General features: G+C 45.3%; 1 protein-coding gene across 1 annotated transcript in view; it reads left to right on the forward strand.

Annotated features, from left to right (window-relative positions):
- HECW1 (HECT, C2 and WW domain containing E3 ubiquitin protein ligase 1) overlaps window positions 1-15,061 on the forward strand; it is a 227,039-nt gene that overhangs the window by 54,168 nt on the left and 157,810 nt on the right. The window contains exon 3 of the mRNA XM_044294350.1: window positions 2,549-2,643. Coding sequence (XP_044150285.1) covers window positions 2,549-2,643 — 95 coding nt within the window. The remainder of the gene's footprint in view (window positions 1-2,548; window positions 2,644-15,061) is intronic.

The raw sequence follows: 15,061 nt of genomic DNA on the forward strand, positions 1-15,061 counted from the left end.
GCATAGAGCCATAAGAATAGATGCTCCAGAATTGTTATTACATGGGGAATGCATGAAGCTATTAAAAACAGACATGTCAGGAGCGGTGAAAGGTCCTCTTTAACATCAATCAGTCGTACTGCTACACAAAGTCCCAGTGTAGCCCTAGCCTTAGGCTGAGCTCCAGTATCAGACACTGATCCATGGACAAGAGCATTGCTCTGCTAGAGCTTCAGTAAAGAGGCCGTGGCACTGCTGCAAGGGGACTATCCTCTCAATAAATGTGGGGACCCTGTCAGCTGAACTCCATCCAATCGATGGTCTATCTTAAGAATTGGCCAGTAAGGTTAAAAGTTCCAAAACTAGGAAATAATTTCAAATAGAAAATAATATGAAATTTTTGCTGTATTCTTACCACACCTGCTCTATGCTGCTCCAGTGATCCACACTGCGTTGAATCTCTCCCCATTCCAGTACGTTAGGCCGGCTATAGTCATTGTCACATACAGCAGTGGAGCAGTGCATATGACCATGCCCATGGCCATCTAGATGTAAACAGTGCCAGGACCAGAAGATGGAGAGAACTGAGACAGCATGGAGGACCAAAGTGGCGTAGAGCAGGTAAGTAGGATCTTCTGCTACAGGGGCCATGCTGTAGGAACTTATTAAAAATAATGTTTACTGGAAAATACCCTTTAAGGATCCCAAATTTGCTTTATGAGTTTATTTTAAGGGCTTTAAAATAATCTCATAAAGCAAATTTCCTAATGTACTGGAATGGGGAGAGATTCAACGCAGTGTGGATCACTGGAGCAGCATAGAGCAGGTACAGTAAGTATAAATCTTACGTTTCAGGGGCCACATTGCACAAAATTGTTAAAAAATTATTTTAACCGGAAAACCAGTTTAATATGTTCTTCTGACTATACAATTATAAGGTTATTCAGATTGTTCAGTATGAATGCAATTACTTAGTCTAAAATGCTCTATATCTCTACAAATGAAATTTGACAAGATTATGACCATAAGATTATAGTGACATAGTTTTCATTTTAAAAGGCAGTTTTTCATGCTGTGCCTATGCAATTAACAGTGGGTCACAGAGTGAGATAAGAGGAAAGGGTAACGAACGAGCCGAGCTGTGGCTTTAATTAGTCTGTGAAGTTACAGTCAATTAGGATATACAGAGGAAAAAGACTTCCTTTCATCTAGTTGTTTTTATCCTTTCATTGTAACAAAGGTTGGGTTAACATGTCATTATGGTGGTCTTCTATGCTTATATACTCATTTTCTCTCAGATTGTTACTAGTCCTGAGTGCCACCAGTGCATACAGAATCAATAGGGAACAGCTTTTAAAGCACTTTACTTAAAGGTTATGTCTATCTTCAAGGTCATCTTTTACTCCTACAGTGCATTCAAAATGAAAAATGAAGCAATTGTGTAAATATCCTTCATTAACAATTTCTTATCATTTTATGTCTATAGCTTCTATACAGATCTATGAATCTCCATGGTAACAGACAACAAACAGGACCGTGTAGTCCTATCCTGCAGTCATACACCCCTCCATCTTCCTCCTGTTGCTTAGGCTACTTTGACTCTAGCGTTTTTTTGCGGATTTGTCATGGATCTGCAAAAATGCTTCCGTTACAATAATACAACCGCATGCATCCGTCATGAACGGATCCGGTTGTATTAGGTCTTCTATAGCCATGACGGATCCGTCTTGAACACCATTGAAAGTCAATGGGGGACAGATCAGTTTTCTATTGTGCCATTGTCCCCGTTGACTTACATTGTGTGCCAGGACGGATCTGTTTGGCGCTGCTTCGTCAGGCGGACAGCAAAATGCTGCAGGCAGCGTTTTGGTGTCCGCCTCCAGAGCGCAGTGGAGACTGATCTGAGGCAAACTGATGCATTCTGAGTGGATCCTCTTCCATTCAGAATGCATTAGGGGAAAGCTGATCCATTTTGGACCACTTTTGAGAGCCCTAAACGGATCTCACAAACGGAAAGCCAAAACGCCAGTGTGAAAGTAGCCTAACTTGGAAATATTATGAAGGGTTATGGAAGGGATTATGATGCAGGATCTGACTACATAGAGACAAATAGGTTTGCACAGGAGCTGTAGATACAAAACTAAAGGATATTGTCAATGAAGACAAATAGCAAAGTTGCTTCATTTTTTACGACAGATGAGTTTTCCCATATTACGTAATTATTCATTCTCAACATAAAGTATGCCTAGGAAAGGCTCAGATGTTGGAACTATAATAATCCTTGAAAGTCGTTCCTAGAACATTGACTATATAATTGACTTAGGGCCCATGTATACGGTATGTGGCTTTTATACGTCCTTTAGGGAAGAATACCTTCTTACTATGACATGCAATGCAAATGAAGGCATGACAGGCCGAAGTCTAAACTATAGAGCTTACGAAAGAAAGACGGAATACAGGTACTGCTCATAAGAATGACTGATGTGCATAACAGTTTACTATTACAAAATGTTCCACTTGTATGATCCATATTTCCAGTAACTGGCTTAATCTATTCTTTTTCTTTTAGCGGAAACTAAGATCTGTTTTAAGTACTACCATGGTGTGAGTGGAGCTCTACGTGCTACAACTCCCAGCATCACTGTGAAAAATCCATCTGCCCCAGTAAGTTGGCTTACGATGATTTATGGATAAATACAGTATACTTAATGACAATTTCTCACTCAATGTCTATGTGACACATAAACCTATGAAACAAGTCTAGTAGAATGTCTCATAACTTATTTTAGCCCCATATTACCACTCAAATATATGGACTGGTTTACATAATAGGTGAATGGGCACAAATGACTCGAGAACCGTATGTAAATGACCTGAGATTCCAAGAGCTATAACTTTTTATTTTTCCGTCGATGTAGACATTAGTTTTTTTTGTTTGTTTTTTGTGGGACAAGTCGTAGTTTTTAAAGGGGTTCTCTTGACTTTTACTATTGATGACCTATCCTCAGGATAGGTCATCAATAACAGATTTGCAAGGGTCTGACACCCGGCATCCCCGCCAGTCAACTGTATAAGGAGACGGCCTGCGCACTGATTTTTGCATCACCACATCCCAAGACCCATATTATTTTTTTCTTTTTCTTCCAACAAAGTTACGTGAGGGCTTGATTTTAGTGGGACAAGCATTTTGGGGTACATAATACTTTTGATTGCTTTTTATTCAATTTTTTTGTGGAGAGTAAGCAAAAAACTGCAATTCTGCCTGTTTTTTTTTTTTTTTTTTACAGCATTCATCATATGGTATTCATTTCAGGTTGTTACTAGAGTTGAGCGAACACCTGGATGTTCGGGTTCGAGAAGTTCGGCCGAACATCCCGGAAATGTTCGGGTTCGGGATCCGAACCCGATCCGAACTTCGTCCCGAACCCGAACCCCATTGAAGTCAATGGGGACCCGAACTTTTCGGCACTAAAAAGGCTGTAAAACAGCCCAGGAAAGAGCTAGAGGGCTGCAAAAGGCAGCAACATGTAGGTAAATCCCCTGCAAACAAATGTGGATAGGGAAATGAATAAAAATAAAAATTAAATAAATAAAAATTAACCAAAATCAATTGGAGAGAGGTTCCATAGCAGAGAATCTGGCTTCCCGTCACCCACCACTGGAACAGTCCATTCTCAGATATTTAGGCCCCGGCACCCAGGCAGAGGAGAGAGGTCCCGTAACAGAGAATCTGTCTTCATGTCAGCAGAGAATTAGTCTGCATGTCATAGCAGAGAATGAGGCTTCACGTCAGCCACCACTGCAACAGTCCATTGGCATATATTTAGGCCCAGCACCCAGGCAGAGGAGGGAGGTCCCGTAACAGAGAATCTGTCTTCATGTCAGCAGAGAATTAGTCTGCATGTCATAGCAGAGAATGAGGCTTCACGTCAGCCACCACTGCAACAGTCCATTGGCATATATTTAGGCCCAGCACACACACAGGCAGAGGAGAGAGGTCCCGTAACAGAGAATCTGGCTTCATGTCAGCAGAGAATCAGTCTGCATGTCATAGCAGAGAATGAGGCTTCACGTCAGCCACCACTGCAACAGTCCATTGGCATATATTTAGGCCCAGCACACACACAGGCAGAGGAGAGAGGTCCCGTAACAGAGGATCTGGCTTCATGTCAGCAGAGAATCAGTCTGCATGTCATAGCAGAGAATCAGGCTTCACGTCAGCCACCACTGCAACAGTCCATTGTCATAAATTTAGGCCCAGCACCCAGGCAGAGGAGAGAGGTCCCGTAACAGACAATCTGGCTTCATGTCAGCAGAGAATTAGTCTGCATGTCATAGCAGAGAATGAGGCTTCACGTCAGCCACCACTGCAACAGTCCATTGGCATATATTTAGGCCTAGCACACAGGCAGAGGAGAGAGGTCCCGTAACAGACAATCTGGCTTCATGTCAGCAGAGAATCAGTCTGCATGTCATAGCAGAGAATGAGGCTTCACGTCACCCACCACTGCAACAGTCCATTGGCATATATTTAGGCCTAGCACACAGGCAGAGCAGAGAGGTCCCGTAACAGACAATCTGGCTTCATGACAGCAGAGAATCAGTCTGCATGTCATAGCAGAGAATGAGGCTTCACGTCACCCACCACTGCAACAGTCCATTGGCATATATTTAGGCCTAGCACACAGGCAGAGCAGAGAGGTCCCGTAACAGACGATCTGGCTTCATGTCAGCAGAGAATCAGTCTGCATGTCATAGCAGAGAATGAGGCTTCACGTCAGCCACCACTGCAACAGTCCATTGGCATATATTTAGGCCTAGCACACAGGCAGAGGAGAGAGGTCCCGTAACAGACAATCTGGCTTCATGTCAGCAGAGAATCAGTCTGCATGTCATAGCAGAGAATGAGGCTTCACGTCAGCCACCACTGCAACAGTCCATTGGCATATATTTAGGCCCAGCACCCAGGCAGAGGAGGGAGGTCCCGTAACAGAGAATCTGTCTTCATGTCAGCAGAGAATTAGTCTGCATGTCATAGCAGAGAATGAGGCTTCACGTCAGCCACCACTGCAACAGTCCATTGGCATATATTTAGGCCCAGCACACACACAGGCAGAGGAGAGAGGTCCCGTAACAGACAATCTGGCTTCATGTCAGCAGAGAATTAGTCTGCATGTCATAGCAGAGAATGAGGCTTCACGTCAGCCACCACTGCAACAGTCCATTGGCATATATTTAGGCCCAGCACACACACAGGCAGAGGAGAGAGGTCCCGTAACAGAGAATCTGTCTTCATGTCAGCAGAGAATTAGTCTGCATGTCATAGCAGAGAATGAGGCTTCACGTCAGCCACCACTGCAACAGTCCATTGGCATATATTTAGGCCCAGCACACACACAGGCAGAGGAGAGAGGTCCCGTAACAGACAATCTGGCTTCATGTCAGCAGAGAATTAGTCTGCATGTCATAGCAGAGAATGAGGCTTCACGTCAGCCACCACTGCAACAGTCCATTGGCATATATTTAGGCCCAGCACACACACAGGCAGAGGAGAGAGGTCCCGTAACAGAGAATCTGTCTTCATGTCAGCAGAGAATTAGTCTGCATGTCATAGCAGAGAATCAGGCTTCACGTCACCCACCACTGCAACAGTCCATTGGCATATATTTAGGCCCAGCACCCAGGCAGAGGAGGGAGGTCCCGTAACAGAGAATCTGTCTTCATGTCAGCAGAGAATTAGTCTGCATGTCATAGCAGAGAATGAGGCTTCACGTCACCCACCACTGCAACAGTCCATTGGCATATATTTAGGCCTAGCACACAGGCAGAGGAGAGGTTCATTCAACTTTGGGTAGCCTCGCAATATAATGGTAAAATGAAAATAAAAATAGGATTGAATGAGGAAGTGCCCTGGAGTCCAATAATATATGGTTATGGGGAGGTAGTTAATGTCTAATCTGGACAAGGGACGGACAGGTCCTGTGGGATCCATGCCTGGTTCATTTTTATGAACGTCAGCTTGTCCACATTGGCTGTAGACAGGCGGCTGCGTTTGTCTGTAATGACGCCCCCTGCCGTGCTGAATACACGTTCAGACAAAACGCTGGCTGCCGGGCAGGCCAGCACCTCCAAGGCATAAAAGGCTAGCTCTGGCCACGTGGACAATTTAGAGACCCAGAAGTTGAATGGGGCCGAACCATCAGTCAGTACGTGGAGGGGTGTGCACACGTACTGTTCCACCATGTTAGTGAAATGTTGCCTCCTGCTAACACGTTGCGTATCAGGTGGTGGTGCAGTTAGCTGTGGCGTGTTGACAAAAGTTTTCCACATCTCTGCCATGCTAACCCTGCCCTCAGAGGAGCTGGCCGTGACACAGCTGCCTTGGCGACCTCTTGCTCCTCCTCTGCCTTGGCCTTGGGCTTCCACTTGTTCCCCTGTGACATTTGGGAATGCTCTCAGTAGCGCGTCTACCAACGTGCGCTTGTACTCGCGCATCTTCCTATCACGCTCCAGTGCAGGAAGTAAGGTGGGCACATTGTCTTTGTAGCGTGGATCCAGCAGGGTGGCAACCCAGTAGTCCGCACAGGTTAAAATGTGGGCAACTCTGCTGTCGTTGCGCAGGCACTGCAGCATGTAGTCGCTCATGTGTGCCAGGCTGCCCAGGGGTAAGGACAAGCTGTCCTCTGTGGGAGGCGTATCGTCATCGTCCTGCCTTTCCCCCCAGCCACGCACCAGTGATGGACCCGAGCTGCGTTGGGTGCCACCCCGCTGTGACCATGCTTCATCCTCATCCTCCTCCACCTCCTCCTCATCCTCGTCCTCCTCGTCCTCCAGTAGTGGGCCCTGGCTGGCCACATTTGTACCTGGCCTCTGCTGTTGCCAAAAACCTCCCTCTGAGTCACTTCGAAGAGACTGGCCTGAAAGTGCTAAAAATGACCCCTCTTCCTCCTCCTCCTCCTCCTCCTCCTGGGCCACCTCCTCTTCCATCATCGCCCTAAGTGTTTTCTCAAGGAGACATAGAAGTGGTATTGTAACGCTGATAACGGTGTCATCGCCACTGGCCATGTTGGTGGAGTACTCGAAACAGCGCAACAGGGCACACAGGTCTCGCATGGAGGCCCAGTCATTGGTGGTGAAGTGGTGCTGTTCTGTAGTGCGACTGACCCGTGCGTGCTGCAGCTGAAACTCCACTATGGCCTGCTGCTGCTCGCACAGTCTGTCCAGCATGTGCAAGGTGGAGTTCCACCTGGTGGGCACGTCGCATATGAGGCGGTGAGCGGGAAGGCCGAAGTTACGCTGTAGCGCAGACAGGCGAGCAGCAGCAGGATGTGAACGCCGGAAGCGCGAACAGACGGCCCGCACTTTATGCAGCAGCTCTGACATGTCGGGGTAGTTGTGAATGAACTTCTGCACCACCAAATTCAGCACATGCGCCAAGCAAGGGATGTGCGTCAAATTGGCTAGTCCCAGAGCTGCAACGAGATTTCGCCCATTATCACACACCACCAGGCCGGGCTTGAGGCTCACCGGCAGCAACCACTCGTCGGTCTGTTGTTCTATACCCCGCCACAACTCCTGTGCGGTGTGGGGCCTGTCCCCCAAACATATGAGTTTCAGAATGGCCTGCTGACGTTTACCCCGGGCTGTGCTGAAGTTGGTGGTGAAGGTGTGTGGCTGACTGGATGAGCAGGTGGAAGAAGAGGAGGAGGAAGCCGAGAAGGAGGAGGTGGCAACAGGAGGCAAAGAATGTTGCCCTGCGATCCTTGGCGGCGGAAGGACGTGCGCCAAACAGCTCTCCGCCTGGGGCCCAGCTGCCACTACATTTACCCAGTGTGCAGTTAGGGAGATATAGCGTCCCTGGCCGTGCTTACTGGTCCACGTATCTGTGGTTAGGTGGACCTTGCCACAGATGGCGTTGCGCAGTGCACACTTGATTTTATCGGATACTTGGTTGTGCAGGGAAGGCACGGCTCTCTTGGAGAAGTAGTGCCGGCTGGGAACAACATACTGTGGGACAGCAAGCGACATGAGCTGTTTGAAGCTGTCTGTGTCCACCAGCCTAAATGACAGCATTTCATAGGCCAGTAGTTTAGAAATGCTGGCATTCAGGGCCAGGGATCGAGGGTGGCTAGGTGGGAATTTACGCTTTCTATCAAATGTTTGTGAGATGGAGAGCTGAACGCTGGCGTGTGACATGGTTGAGACGCTTGGTGACGGAGGTGGTGGTGGTGGTGTTGGTGGTACATCCCCTGTTTGCTGGGCGGCAGGTGCCAACGTTCCTCCAGAGGCGGAGGAAGAGGCCGAGGCGGCAGCAGCAGAATAGGCCGAGGCGGCAGCAGCAGAAGAGGTAGCAGGGGGAGCCTGAGTGACTTCCTTGGTTTTAAGGTGTTTACTCCACTGCAGTTCATGCTTTGCATGCAGGTGCCTGGTCATGCAGGTTGTGCTCAGGTTCAGAACGTTAATGCCTCGCTTCAGGCTCTGATGGCACAGCGTGCAAACCACTCGGGTCTTGTCGTCAGCACATTGTTTGAAGAAGTGCCATGCCAGGGAACTCCTTGAAGCTGCCTTTGGGGTGCTCGGTCCCAGATGGCGGCGGTCAGTAGCAGGCGGAGTCTCTTGGCGGCGGGTGTTCTGCTTTTGCCCACTGCTCCCTCTTTTGCTACGCTGTTGGCTCGGTCTCACCACTGCCTCTTCCTCCGAACTGTGAAAGTCAGTGGCACGACCTTCATTCCATGTGGGGTCTAGGACCTCATCGTCCCCTGCATCGTCTTCCACCCAGTCTTGATCCCTGACCTCCTGTTCAGTCTGCACACTGCAGAAAGACGCAGCAGTTGGCACCTGTGTTTCGTCATCATCAGAGACATGCTGAGGTGGTATTCCCATGTCCTCATCATCAGGAAACATAAGTGGTTGTGCGTCAGTGCATTCTATGTCTTTCACCGCTGGGGAAGGGCTAGGTGGATGCCCTTGGGAAACCCTGCCAGCGGAGTCTTCAAACAGCATAAGAGACTGCTGCATAACTTGAGGCTGAGACAGTTTCCCTGGTATGCATGGGGGTGATGTGACAGACTGATGGGGTTGGTTTTCAGGCGCCATCTGTGCGCTTTCTGCAGAAGACTGGGTGGGAGATAATGTGAACGTGCTGGATCCACTGTCGGCCACCCAATTGACTAATGCCTGTACCTGCTCAGGCCTTACCATCCTTAGAACGGCATTGGGCCCCACCATATATCGCTGTAAATTCTGGCGGCTACTGGGACCTGAGGTAGTTGGTACACTAGGACGTGTGGATGTGGCAGAACGGCCACGTCCTCTCCCAGCACCAGAGGGTCCACTAACACCACCACGACCATGTCCACGTCCGCGTCCCTTACTAGATGTTTTTCTCATTGTTATGGTTCACCACAACAACAAATATATTATTTGGCCCAATGTATTGTATTCAAATTCAGCGGGATATAAATTTGAGGCCTAGTATTTAGGCGCTGGGTGACCGGTATGGATTTAGTGACAGAATTAGACTTGGAAATGCACAGAAGCGTGTGTGTGAAGTTATTCTGAATGACCCTATGTGCACCTTCAATATGATCTACCCTTTTAGGGATAGATTTCAAATAGCTCTGATATAGCAGAAACGACTAAATTATGAAATTGCTAAATTGGGAATTGTATTTCAACCCAGAACAAAAAATGTGCTTTGACGGACACTAAATAACTTTCCCAGCCACAACAGGACAGCGGTAACGAGAGATTTAGCGGGATATAAATTTGAGGCCTAGTATTTAGGCGCTGGGTGACAGGTATGGGTTTAGTGCCAGAATTAGACTTGGAAATACACAGTAGCGGGTGTGTGTGAAGTTATTCTGAATGACCCAATGTGCACCTTGAATATTATATACCCTTTTAGGGATAGATTTCAAATAGCTCTGATATAGCAGAAACCACTAAATTATGAAATTGCTAAATTGGGAATTGTATTTCAACCCAGAACAAGAAATGTGCTTGAACGGACACTAAATAACTCGCCCAGCTACAGCACTAGGGACAGATTTAGCGGGATATAAATTTGAGGCCTAGTATTTAGGCGCTGGGTGACAGGTATGGGTTTAGTGCCAGAATTAGACTTGGAAATACACAGTAGCGGGTGTGTGTGAAGTTATTCTGAATGACCCAATGTGCACCTTGAATATTATATACCCTTTTAGGGATAGATTTCAAATAGCTCTGATATAGCAGAAACCACTAAATTATGAAATTGCTAAATTGGGAATTGTATTTCAACCCAGAACAAGAAATGTGCTTGAACGGACACTAAATAACTCGCCCAGCTACAGCACTAAGGACAGATTTAGCGGGATATAAATTTGAGGCCTAGTATTTAGGCGCTGGGTGACAGGTATGGGTTTAGTGCCAGAATTAGACTTGGAAATACACAGTAGCGGGTGTGTGTGAAGTTATTCTGAATGACCCAATGTGCACCTTGAATATTATATACCCTTTTAGGGATAGATTTCAAATAGCTCTGATATAGCAGAAACCACTAAATTATGAAATTGCTAAATTGGGAATTGTATTTCAACCCAGAACAAGAAATGTGCTTGAACGGACACTAAATAACTCGCCCAGCTACAGCACTAGGGACAGATTTAGCGGGATATAAATTTGAGGCCTAGTATTTAGGCGCTGGGTGACAGGTATGGGTTTAGTGCCAGAATTAGACTTGGAAATACACAGTAGCGGGTGTGTGTGAAGTTATTCTGAATGACCCAATGTGCACCTTGAATATTATATACCCTTTTAGGGATAGATTTCAAATAGCTCTGATATAGCAGAAACCACTAAATTATGAAATTGCTAAATTGGGAATTGTATTTCAACCCAGAACAAGAAATGTGCTTGAACGGACACTAAATAACTCGCCCAGCTACAGCACTAGGGACAGATTTAGCTGGATATAAATTTGAGGCCTAGTATTTAGGCGCTGGGTGACAGGTATGGGTTTAGTGCCAGAATTAGACTTGGAAATACACAGTAGCGGGTGTGTGTGAAGTTATTCTGAATGACCCAATGTGCACCTTGAATATTATATACCCTTTTAGGGATAGATTTCAAATAGCTCTGATATAGCAGAAACCACTAAATTATGAAATTGCTAAATTGGGAATTGTATTTCAACCCAGAACAAGAAATGTGCTTGAACGGACACTAAATAACTCGCCCAGCTACAGCACTAAGGACAGATTTAGCGGGATATAAATTTGAGGCCTAGTATTTAGGCGCTGGGTGACCGGTATGGATTTAGTGACAGAATTAGACTGGGATATGGCCAAAAAATAAACAGACTATTGCTGGTTAAATGCACTTGGTGTGACAGCTTCACCCTGATGTAGGCTTTAGCCAAAAAACAACCACACCATTGAGGGTTAAATGCACTTGGTGACAGGCGCAGCTTGCCCCTGATTTAGTATATGGCCAAAAAATGAACAGACTATTGCTGGTTAAATGCACTTGGTGTGACAGCTTCACCCTGATGTAGGCTTTAGCCAAAAAACAACCACACCATTGAGGGTTAAATGCACTTGGTGACAGGCGCAGCTTGCCCCTGATTTTGTATATGGCCAAAAAATGAACAGACTATTGCTGGTTAAATGCACTTGGTGTGACAGCTTCACCCTGATGTAGGCTTTAGCCAAAAAACAACCACACCATTGAGGGTTAAATGCACTTGGTCGCAGCTTGTGCTGGCGCACCACAAGACACAAAATGGCCGCCGATCACCCCAGAAAAATGTGACTGACAAACGGTCTGGGCAGCCTAAAAACAGTGAGCAATTGAGGATCAGCAGCTCAATGATCCACAGCTGCAGATCGATCAGTTAATCAAGTCCTTTGGAGGAGTTAATCTGCCTAATCTCGCCCTACTGTCGCAGCCGCAACCTCTCCCTACGCTAATCAGAGCAGAGTGACGGGCGGCGCTATGTGACTCCAGCTTAAATAGAGGCTGGGTCACATGGTGCTCTGGCCAATCACAGCCATGCCAATAGTAGGCATGGCTGTGATGGCCTCTTGGGGCAAGTAGTATGACGCTTGTTGATTGGCTGCTTTGCAGCCTTTCAAAAAGCGCCAAGAAAGCGTCACAAAAGCGCGAAGAAAGCGACGAACACCGAACCCGAACCCGGACTTTTACGAAAATGTCCGGGTTCGGGTCCGTGTCACGGACACCCCAAAATTCGGTACGAACCCGAACTATACAGTTCGAGTTCGCTCATCCCTAGTTGTTACAGACTCATCGATACCAAATATGTGGACAGGATTTTATTTTATTTTTTGCAATTTTTTTTCTATTAAGACACATTTCTTTACCTGAAGATTTTATTTTATTTAATAAAAATTCAACTTTATTATCCTCACAAGGGGACAAGGGGATTAGAAGGGATCTTCTAATCTCTCCTATAATACACTGTACTGCTTAGGCAGCACAGTATATTTTACTGTCAGACTCAGCACGGCCTGATAGGGCATATACTGCAGGCAGACCTGGGGTCCTTCATTAAGCCCTTAGCTGCTATACTAAGCTATTAGCACCCCGCAATCTCATTCTCAGGGGTGCCAATGCCTGAAGCAAACTTTAAACCACTTTGATGCGCTGTTGCTATTAGCATTAGCTGAAGCATCTAAGGGGTTATAAGGCTAGGCAATTAGAGCAGCAGCTTGGCTGTCATGTGTGAACTGTGCTCATGCTCCTGCACTGCACAGGAGACCACGCTTAGACTAGACCTCCATAAAAAGGTGGCGGCATAGCCTAAGGCCAGTTAGTGACCACTGTAAAAAGGCATATTGGTTGTCACTAACAGGTTAGAACTACATTTTCTCCAGAATAAAGCTAAGTAATAGGTATAATTACATTCAGCTGAGTGAGCTTGAATTAACAATGAATGTCTGGTGACAGATTTCCTTTACATTTGTTGCTAAATTATTCTTCATTCTTAGTTAGAACGGATAGTGATCAGCAACTTGTATTCCCAGTATCTACATGGCAGTGCGGGTATTTATGTGTTAGAAACGAAGGGACAGGTTCCCTTTAAAAAAAAAAAATGCTTCAACTGAATTATAAGAGCTGGAGGTTGGAGATTTTATTTTGTGGTCATTAGATTTAAGTATGGGATTTTTACATTGTACAGTGGGTACCTGTTCCTCATTCAGCTAAAAATCTGTTCAAATATCTGTTCATGGAACAAGAGAAGACTAATGCTCTATGCATCCAACTTTTGCTAAATTTTGTAAAATTGATTTGTCCAGTATCATGCAAGACAAATATAATATTTGACAAGGTACTATATACGTCATGTACTGTAAACATGAGTAGATGTAGATGTGGTTAGCATGGATTATTCTCTAGGAAATGTACTGTAATACAGGATAATTCAGGTTATAAATATCACAATGGTCAACAACCATGAAGAAGGGCTTCACATTGTCTAGCCTATTTGCAGTATTCAGACTTTCTCATCCATGTTTTTTCCATGTATTGACTCCAAAGGATTCCAGTTAAGAACACTTAGCATAATTGTCATTACTTCATCTGCTGCAACCAATACTGAGGTCAGACCTTAGGAACGCTACACCTAGGAGAATGCTGTCTCAGCTGGTGTTATAATGCTGAGTATCACCATGGTTCCATTAGGAGGAGGTGTTACCCGGAAGTCACTCCATAGTCACTTTACGCTTCTTGTAAATAGAGTACATTGTTATAATTCCTGGTGTTCATTATTAATCAGCTATTTCTAATGTTCTTAGGATTATCTGATTTTACTGAATGCATTTAATGTAAAGATTTAGGGGGAATTCTATCATTTCTCTACATGATTTGGCATTAGAAAGTCGCAAAAACGAGTTATACAGCTTTTCAAGCATCATTGTGACTAGATTTAGTAAAATCTGGAAATTTGACATTGCCCTCGCCAATTTCCAAAAGGAGGCATGGCAAGGGGGTGTGGAAAAAACAGAAACTAGAGGGCCTGCGCCTCTTCATAAGTTAAAGGGGTTGTCCGGGTTCAGCAGTGAACCTGGACATATCCCCTTCTTCACCCAGGCGTCCCACACTGCTAGGCGGAGGCTTCCTCTTAGCAGTGTTCCTGATGACGTCACCGGCACTAATGGGCGGGCTTTACCTAGCCTGTTTTACATTAAATGCTCTGATGCTCAACTCAGAGGGGCTGCCTGGGTGTAGAAGTGTTTATGTCCGGGTTCAGCTCTGACCCTGGACAATCCTTTTAGGTGCCTGCTCTGGCAGCTCAGGCCCTATCAAGACCCACATAGTACATGCCAGTCTTCAGAAATCAGGGCCTTAGTGTATAGAAAGATGACTACCCCACAGTTGAAGAATGTTGAAGCAAAGCATAGTGTGATTTGTAAGGTTGTCGCCCAACCATATTACCGTATATATCTATTTTCTGAAAAACTGTAAAATGATGCCTATACTGTACTATACTGACCATGTGCCTTCAATTTTATTTATATGAATCCATAAGGATAAAATCACAACATACCACAATGGATGCCATATGAACATGTATCAAGGATGTATATAGTATAGTATACTGTATATAGTATAGACACATATAGACTGTTTGTGCCACCAGAAGGGTCCATGTATGTGGCATTACTATGTATATAGACCATAAGATTACTATGACATTGTCATTTACTTCTGTGTATTAATCACTTTATTAGAAGTATATTTTTGGTGCTTATTAAAATTGCATACCATTTAGTCATTTTTGGTATGAGTGGGTCTATCGACTACAACAGGGATGACTTTGTTCACACCATCTGTATACAAATCGTTTATCTTTTTATAGCTTAAGTAACATTAAAGGGATGACTAAGATAATTAAAAAATCTCAGACAAGCTGTAAAATTAATTACAATGAAATTATCATGTACGGTAGACCGCTGAGGTGAGTGATTGTATGCCCTAGAATTAGGGGATGCTAGAAGTACATCCTTAAATTCCTTAGTGATATAATGGGTACTCTGTGTATATTAGTGTAGGTTGTCCTCTTTCAGGCCAGGAAATCAGA

Source organism: Bufo gargarizans, chromosome 5 (assembly GCF_014858855.1).
Source record: "Bufo gargarizans isolate SCDJY-AF-19 chromosome 5, ASM1485885v1, whole genome shotgun sequence".
In the NCBI taxonomy this organism is placed as follows: Eukaryota; Metazoa; Chordata; class Amphibia; order Anura; family Bufonidae; genus Bufo; species Bufo gargarizans.